The 8,764-nt window shown below is 46.2% G+C and overlaps 1 protein-coding gene across 1 annotated transcript in view; it reads left to right on the top strand.

Annotated features, from left to right (window-relative positions):
• Positions 1 to 303: 303 nt before the first annotated feature.
• LOC106806773 (cytokine receptor-like factor 3) overlaps positions 304 to 8,764 on the top strand; it is an 11,032-nt gene continuing 2,571 nt past the window's right edge. Inside the window, exons 1-4 of the mRNA XM_014808842.1 lie at positions 304 to 417; positions 558 to 677; positions 1,588 to 1,734; positions 2,783 to 2,902. Of these exons, the coding sequence (XP_014664328.1) occupies positions 372 to 417; positions 558 to 677; positions 1,588 to 1,734; positions 2,783 to 2,902 (433 nt within the window). The 5' untranslated portion in view covers positions 304 to 371. The remainder of the gene's footprint in view (positions 418 to 557; positions 678 to 1,587; positions 1,735 to 2,782; positions 2,903 to 8,764) is intronic.

Genomic DNA, 8,764 nt, shown 5'->3' with positions numbered 1-8,764 from the left:
TTTGTGCCTTTTTTGTGGTGAGCTACAGTGTCATTGACACTTTCATTTCACCTCCTCTCTCTCGCTCTCTTTCTCTTTTCTCCCCACCTCTCTCTCTCTCTCTCTCTCTCTCCTTCCCACTCGCTCAGACCCTCTCTCTCTCTCTCTCCCACTTTCTCAGACCCTCTCTCTTTCTCTCTCTTTCTCTCTCTTTCTCTCTCTCTCTCTCTCTCTCTCTCTCATGCACTCGTTCTCTCTTTCCCTGTCCCCCACTTGCTCACTCCCCAACTGTTTCACACTGTTGTTGTTGGGGTTATTAGGTTGGGGACGAGGTGACTGACTGTGCAGAATACAGACTGCAATGCTGTCAGGAACCTGCAAAACAAGAAGGGATGGAATTCTCAGACATCTACCAGGGAAGCACAGTTCCCTACAGGTGTGAGTACTCGTTTGTGTATCTACACGTGCTCAGGTGTTCACTAATTCTGCAACTAGCAACATTTCACAATTGCACGACAGAATCAAGATAGGAACAGTATACTCCACGTGTAATAATGAACTGCCTGCTGCTGTTTTAGTGAGGAACACCAAGCCCGATACACCATATACATTCCGCGTGGCCGTGCGAGCAGAAGGCGAGAAAACCTGGAGCTTGTGGAGTGCCTGTCACGTTACCATGACCATGCTCGGTCACTATGGTGCGTGACGACAGCTTTTTTTCTTAGATGACAGTTCGAGTAGTTAAGGGTGTAGTCATATAAGCTGTTTTCGTGTCTAGTGGCTCAACATTGACAGTTGGCTTTCCATACGATTCTGTAGGACTCTGAAAAAAAAACCAACATGTGGTTATTGTAACATTGTACTTGTTGTATTGATCATGTAACTGATATTTTCAAGTTCCATGAATCTTTTATAGTTTGAGTAAGCTTACCTAAAATCAATGTGTGGCTAATTGAATTGTGAAATGTAACTGAGCTGAAGTTCTGTGCACATGTTTTAGCGAAAATTAATTGGCATTGCAACAAAAAGTGTAAAATCAATTTGATTTTTTGAGTTGCTATTTTGCACCTAGAAAGCTAATTTATTCAGCAGAATCATTAGTTTAAATGTTAGATTCCACGCGTTATGTGGCAGAGTATGAACAACTGTGCTGTACGTCACCCTTACATGTGTAGTTGCAATCATTGCTTCTCCACGAACTGTTGTTATCCCCTACATCTACCACGTTTTTGCATCTACCTCTTTTTCTCTTTCTGCCATTTCAGTAAATGCATTTTATGATTTCATCAGGTTCGTGGCATATTAGCTACTTTCCAGTGTAGGGCGTAGCATTGATGTATGTGATACAATGTCATACACCTGCGGTCATTGCATTCTAACTCTGCAGAATGCACGTTTATCGTGACTCTATATATTTGCATGGAGGGTAATGTGCCACCTTTCAGGACATCTGTTGACAAATGCTCTTTCTTCAGGTGTGCTCTGTTATGACATGACTCGTACGGCATTATACAATCATGGCATGACCTTGCATTAGAGCTATTACGAGTAACCCATTTTTTGCAAGTTGGTCCTAATCAGTTTTTAATTGTTACTTAACGTTTTCAGAGTGGGAAACCTGTAAACGACCACACTATGCTGTCAGCGATCAGAATAAGCTGGCTTCAAAACTCTCTGCACAGACACAGTGCATTTTCTCACGAGATCGCACCTACACTTGTGGCCAACTCCTCATATTCAGGATCGTAGAGCAAGGTGACTGTTTTAATGGGTAGACTATGGAACACTGTTAGAGCATTGATCACTGAAGCAGGGTTTATTCTAACGAGCAGCTGGGTAGCAAATGTGCAGTGAGAAATGTGACATGTTCATTTGAGATTAGAAAATTGTCATGGATTAGTGAAAATCCGTAAATCTGTATGAGATAGATTTACTTAAAAATTGTCATTCTTAATTTTACTAGATCAACTTTCTGATCAATTGTTTCCTATAATGATTTAGAATTAAGCTACTGATCTGTAGCAGCCCGCAGAACCCTTTGTTCTCATCGACATTTGTCTTTTATGTAGTTTTTAAAGTTTCTTAGAATAAGCCGTGTTTTAACAGCTTTCATTTAACAGTGAATTTGTGTTCATTTCGTTTAATCCTCGTGTACGTAAAGCAGTCAGTAAGGGCTGTTTTTATGTAGTAAATCAGTTACCGGAATGTGTTACAATCAGCACAATCATGTCTTAGAAATCTCCATTAAAATATTTTTAGCAGGTCGAAGCATAGACTGATGCTATATGTTTAAGGGTGTTTGTTTGTCTGTTGTTAGATTTAGCTGGGACCAGTCTATTTACTAGTGATCTCGTTAGTTAACACAAATATTTGATGAAACGTTACTTGCACGTACTAAAAATTATGGGCTGAAACTAGTTCTGACTTATCATGTAGTCTATATTTAATTAGTTTGCGTCTGTATTTAAAGAATGGTTCTTTGCATTTGATCTGTAAAAAGATACCTAGGAGAACCCAAAACGTGAAGTCATTTACAGAATCCAGTTGACTGAAGCTTAACAAAAACATAGTATGCAAGTGAATAGAATATAGAAGACTGTGATTAAAACTCACAGGAGATATTACGAATTATATTAGGAATAAGACTCATCGACAGCAAAAGGTTCATGAAGAGGCAATTCATTTCAGTTTCTTATGACAATTGAGCCATCGTAGCTATAACATGCTTGGAATATAAGCATGTGAACAAAAATTGTTAGACTGTAGTACTGAATGGCAGGCCTGGGTGTGTGTTGTATTGTAGGCAAACCGCACATGAGTGATGGTGTCGGATTAGTTGTGCAGCCCAGGCAGGCGAACGAGGATGAAGAAATGACCATCAACAGTCTGATGGGTAACGGTGCTTTCTGCGTGAGCAGCTCAGGTATTTCATCTCGCACTCGCACGTAAACATCCGCATCCATATAAGTCCTTGTTCTCTGTTCACCTCCCAGCATGTATATGGTTTCTGTCTCATCTCACCGAATCGTAAACATTGAGGTCCCTCTCCATCCTTATCGTTTTTCTACTCCTAGTTGTTGCAAGATGTGGTAATGCTTTTATCTAACAGGCAAGTAACTCTGCTATTATGAAAAGTTAGAATGATTTGTTTCAAAAGCCTGTGCAATGATGTGCATGCGTTATGCACATGCTTTTCTGTGTCTGTGTGTGCCTCCCTCCATGCCTGTGTCTGTGTGTGCCTGTCTCCATGGCTGAGTCGGTGTGTGCCTGCCTTCATGGCTGGGTCTGTGTGTACCTCCCTCCATGGCTGGGTCTGTGTGTACTCCTCTGCCTGGCCCGTCTGTGGTGCTACCTTCCCTCTGCCTGGGTCTGGGTGCTCCTCCATCGGCTGGGTCTGTGCTTATCTGTTCCATGGCTGGTCGGTTTGTACTCCCTCCATGACTGTGCTGTGTTACCTCCTCCTGCCTGCGGTTCTGTGTGTACCTCCCTCCATGGTGCGGCTCTGTGTGGTGGTCTTTCGTGGCTGTGTTGTGTTGTGCTGTTCATGGCCTGTGCTGTGTGTACCTCCTCATGGCTGAGCGTCTGTTGTGTGCTCCCCTCATGGCTGAGGTCTTGCTGTACCTGTTCATGCTGCGTGTATGTGTACCTCCCTCATTGGTGTGTCCTCTTCCATGGGTGTGTACCCCCTCATGCTGTTCTGTGTGTGACCTCCTCTGGCTGGGTCTGCGATGTGTGCTGTCTCTGCTGTGTTGTGTGTGGCTCCTCATGACTGTCCAAAAATCGCGACACGAACAATGAGGTCTGTGTGTACCCCTCCAGCTGGTCTGTGTGTACTCCTCCATGGCGGTGTCTGTGTTGTGCTCCCTCCATGGCTGGAGTCTGTGTGTGCCTGTCTCATGGCTGTTTGTCGTGTGCTCCCTCCATGACTTGGAGTGTCTGTGATGTCTCCTCCCATGCATGGGATATTGTGTGTACCTTCCCTCCATGGCTGGGTCTGTGTGTGCCTGTCTCCATGGCAAACTGTGTTCTGTGTGTGCCTCATCCATGATGTGTCTGTGTGTACCTCCCTCATGGCTGTGTCCGGTGCTTACTCGCTGCTGATGTACGTGTGTGCTCCTCCATTGATTGTGTCTGTGTGTACCTCCTCTATGGCTGGTCTGTGTATCCCTCCATGGCTGTGTCTGTGTGTGCGCCTTCCCTCATTCTGTGTCTGCCCTGTGTGCTGTTCCATGGCGAGTCTGGTGTACTCCCTCGGCTGGCGGTGAGCTTGTACGTATCATGGCTGCGGTCTGTGTGTGGCCTGTCTCCTGGCTGGGTCTGTGCAGACCTCCTTCTATGGCTGCGGTCTGTGTGTGCCTCCTCCATGCTGGTCTGGTGTATCCCTCATGCTGGGTCTGTCGTGTGCCTGTTCATGGCTGCGGTCTGTGGGTACTCCTCTATGGCTGGGTTGTGTGTGCATGTCTCCATGCCTGTGGTCTGTGTGTGCCTGGTTCTACCATGTGTGGTCTGTGGTGTACCCTCTGGCTGGGTCTGTGTGTTATCACCTCCAGTGGTGGGTCTGTGTGTGTTCTTTACTGTGTCTGTGTGTGGCTGTCTCCATGGCTGGGTCTGTGTCTGTTGCTTGTGCTCCAGTGGATGGTCTGTGTGTGCTCCTCTTGGCTGGGTCTGTTGTGTGCCTGTTCTGACCTGTGGTCTGTGTGTGCACTCCCTCCATGGTGAGGGTTGGTTGTGCTGTCTCCATGCGTGGGTCTGTGTTACCTCCTCCATGGCTGGTTGTTGTGCCTGTCTCAATGTCTGGGTCTGTGAATGTACTCCTTATGCGGTGGGGTCTGTTGTGTCTCTTCGTGGCTGATGTTTGTTGGTGTACGTTCCATGGCTGGGGTCGGTGGGTCTCCTCATTGTGGGTCTGTGTGTACCTACTCATGGCTGGTTTCTGTAGTGTACTCCCTATGATGGGTAACGGTGTGTGCTGTCTCCTTGCTGGGCGTCTGTGTGTGCCTGCCTCATGCTGGGTCTGTGAGCTGTGCTGTCTCAATTGCTGGGTCTTCGTGTGTGCTGTTTCATGGCTTGGTCTGTGTGTGCTGTCTCAGTGGCCTGGGTCGTGTGTGTTATTCCTCTATGGTGGGTCGGTGTGTACTCTCCATTGGGTGGAGTATGTTAGTCTCCTCCATGCCTGGCGTCTATTGACTGTCTCCTTCCGTGCTGTGTTTGTAGTGTGCTGTCTCATGCTGGGTCTGTGTGTACTCCTCCATGGCTGCATAGTGTCCTATCCCGATGCTGGTCGGTGTGGGCCTGTCTCCAGGTGCAAGTGTTGTTGTGCTTGTCTCCATGGCATGGGTCTTGTTTGTGCGGTTCTCATTGGCTGTGGGTAAACCTGGTGTGTACTGTCCTCTATGGCTGTGTCTGTGGGTGCCTCTCCATGACTGTGTCTGTGCTGTGCCTGTATCCCATGATGGTCGCGTGATGTGCCTGTTTCCATTGCTGGGTCTGTGTGTGCCTGTCTATGGCTTGGGTTGTGTGTGCTTCCTCATGACGTGTGTCTAGTGATGTGGCTGTCTCATGTGGGATCTGTGTGTGCTGTCTTCATGGGCTGGGCTGTGTGTGCTGCCTCCTGGCTTGGTCTGTGTGTGTCTCCTCATGGCTGGGTCTATGTTGTTGCTGGGGTGTTAGGCATGTGTTTGGGCGTGCTATTTGGGTGCGTTTCTGGCTTGACCAGTTTAACATTTGCGGACGGAATGCATGAATTTGCGCGTGGTGCTTGCCGTTTATGACCTGTGTGGCCTCATGCTTGCAGTGCGTCCTGCGGCGTGCATGGTGGTTGGGTGTGTGCGCTGCATGTGTCAATTCGGTATGTACGTGTGCGCGGTGTTACTGCATGTGACTTATTGCAGGTGTGGCCGTCATTCATTCATTATTTCCTCTCTAGGTTTAGATTTGATTGAAATGCCATCACTGTATAACTCATTAGGCTGCACTGCTAAATGAGGTATTCTGTGCATCAGCTGTATAGAGTCGCTTGGGAGTTGCGATGCAAGGTGTGGGTGTTTATTATCCGGAGCTGTGTTTTTCTTGTTCTCCACCTTGTTCAGGTTGTGGTAACACTTTTAGATTTAAGAAGATAGTGAGGACGAACTGTAGCTAAACTATCGTGGGAGTATCAGCCTTGCCATTTGTTTTTCGTTTGTGGGCTTCATGGCCTGTAGAAGTTTTTGCGAGAGCTGATTTAAAGTAGATGTCTGAATCCGATGGTTTTGTTGGATCCGACTTGTATTTGCGCTGAAGCAGTAGCCAGTCATGTTGAGGAGTTTTCCGATTGTGGTTAAGAATTTCCAGTTTCATCGGCCTTATTCTTTTATTTAGTTATTCATTATTTAATATATTTAGCACTCGGTTTTTAACAGGAAACTTTTCTTGCTCAGTGGCTAATCACTCGGCTGGAATAGATGCAAATATTAATGGAACCATCTGTTCGTTAGAGTATGTGTGATTTTAGCATCTCTGAAATCGTCAGACTGAAGCTTGCTTAGATCGCACGATCGTCGTCCGTGCGTCGTCGCGTGGCGTCCGCGTCCGTACCTGTCGACATCGGTGCGTCAACAGTTGGGCAAATCTTAAGTTGACGTCGGTCGGATATTCGGGACGTCGGGTGGGGATCGTCAAAACGAGTTGGGCTTTGGCGAGCTGGGTTCGGGGTCAAGGTCAAAGGCTCAAGACTGGTGTAGACAGGGGAACATTCCTCCTTAGTTAAGATTATAGGGAGGAATGCAGATTGCGCACAATCTAAACGGCTCGACCTGCGTGGCGTGATAGTCGGTGCTATGCATTGGATAGGAGAGCCATCACTGTGCAGAAAATTGAGATGGTCATCAGGTCAAAGGTCAATGGGCACAGTGGGCGATTTAGATTTTCTGGACTGGTCTGAGGCGCATGCGAATTCGAAACTTTTTTTATTCAGCGAGCTGACTGTATTTTATGGCATTATTGAAGGACCATGAATCTCTTTTCTGGCTGACATGGGCGAGGTAGTGTCGATAACTGTTTGACCTTCAAGAGGAGGTTACATGGATTTTTTTGACTGTTGTTAGAAAGACTTGAACTGCCGAGGATTGTAGTAGAATCATTACATGCTCTGGATGTAGAGGTACAATTGTCCGTGATTTCAAAAGCATAATTTGCTGTTAAGAAGCGCTTTATGCTCTAATGGTGATAATTTATATAGCTTCTGTACTGTCAGTTGTTACAGTGTAAGTATGCCACTGCAGTGGTATGCCGTGGCATGTGTTGGTGAGGCGTGTGGAGTTTTATGCTTTTGGTACAGGTGGCAGCTCTCTTATGCGCGCCTGTAGGCTTGCGTGGTAATGGATGAGTGCTTACTTTCTGTCTTGGCAGATTATTGTTTGCTCCAGGTTATAGTATGATGGGCTTCTTTTAATCTTGGAGACCTTAAAGATGCCGCATCTCGTGGGCAACTTCATACTATCCACGAATTTTCTTTAGAGAAAGGTTCTGTTACCATCCTGTGCCTATCCACTGTTTCGGCGTGTATGTGCACACATTTGGGATACAGGTGTTTTACTGAATCCAAGCACCCACACAGGTTCACGCGTGCGTTAGATGAGCGCTGTCGCTAGCCAAGGATTGTTTTCATAACTGGGCTCGTTAGGTATTTAACAATTGATACCAATAGGAGGTAGTAATGCATTGTTAGGCTTGATATCACACGAGTACGGGCTTAAATTATGAATTTCTTTAGTGACCTCTTGGTACGTATAACCAAACATCCGAACTTGTATTGATTATATTTTGAGAAATTTGGCGAGCAGTGTTGGGCTCCGTACGGTGCCAACGACAGCCAGAGCCACTAGAATTTGACCAAGCCTATGGCGATTTTTGGGCCAGTCTAAATCAATGGCAGGGAAGATGGTGACACCGCGTTTCACCCTGTATGCTGGCAGTAACTCATGGTACACCAGAGGTGTGCTCTGTCGACAAGGTGGCGTCGCATCGAGCCCTGGCGGAGATGAACAAGTGACGTTCGACCGTGGAAGTGACGCTATCAACCGCGGTAAGCTGGATGAGAGAAAGCTTCTTCTTGGCGCCGTTTTCAATGTATCGCCGGTGATTGGAAGCTGGTCTGTTCCAAGTCGGCATAGGGACGCTGAACGTGCATGTGTCTATATATGGTTTCTTCCATGGGTGCCTTGAAAATCAGCAGATTTAATGGCATTTTGCTAAGCTAGGGAGTCGTGTCGGAAGCAGTAGAGGCTTGACCTGGCTCCGCATGCCCGCAGTTGAATATTATAGTGTTGCATTTTTGCTCACTTAATGCATTATTCTTGTACTGGCGTCACAATATCTTTGGTTAATTTTTCTCTAGAGTTCGGAAAGAATCTCAAATAGTTCCCTTAGTCCCTGCTCGTTTAGCCCATTGAATGCGTGATATTGCAAGCAGTTTTGCGTCATATGGTGGTTAACGTGACAGTAGGCACGTATGACTTCTACTGATAGGACCAGATGATGCCGCAATAATTAGGATTGTAGCACATAGAATATTTTAATCGAGTACATGCTCATGATGTTGCTGTCTAGAGATCGAGTTGATGCTAATCTAGTGGGGAGGATACCTGGGAAGGCATTGCTGTGTTGATGGTAATAGTGTATATTATTAGATTTAGTGAGGTGGCCGGCAGATATCCTATTTGCAATTAAATGTTGAAATTCTTCCTATCGAATGTTGTATCTTCTCTCAGAAGAATATTGGATTTCTGTATTTTCTTGATGTTCC

The sequence above is a fragment of the Priapulus caudatus genome, unplaced genomic scaffold (assembly GCF_000485595.1).
Source record: "Priapulus caudatus unplaced genomic scaffold, Priapulus_caudatus-5.0.1 Scaffold178, whole genome shotgun sequence".
Lineage (NCBI taxonomy): Eukaryota > Metazoa > Priapulida > Priapulimorpha > Priapulimorphida > Priapulidae > Priapulus > Priapulus caudatus.
This window is presented reverse-complemented; position numbering and strand designations above follow the sequence as displayed.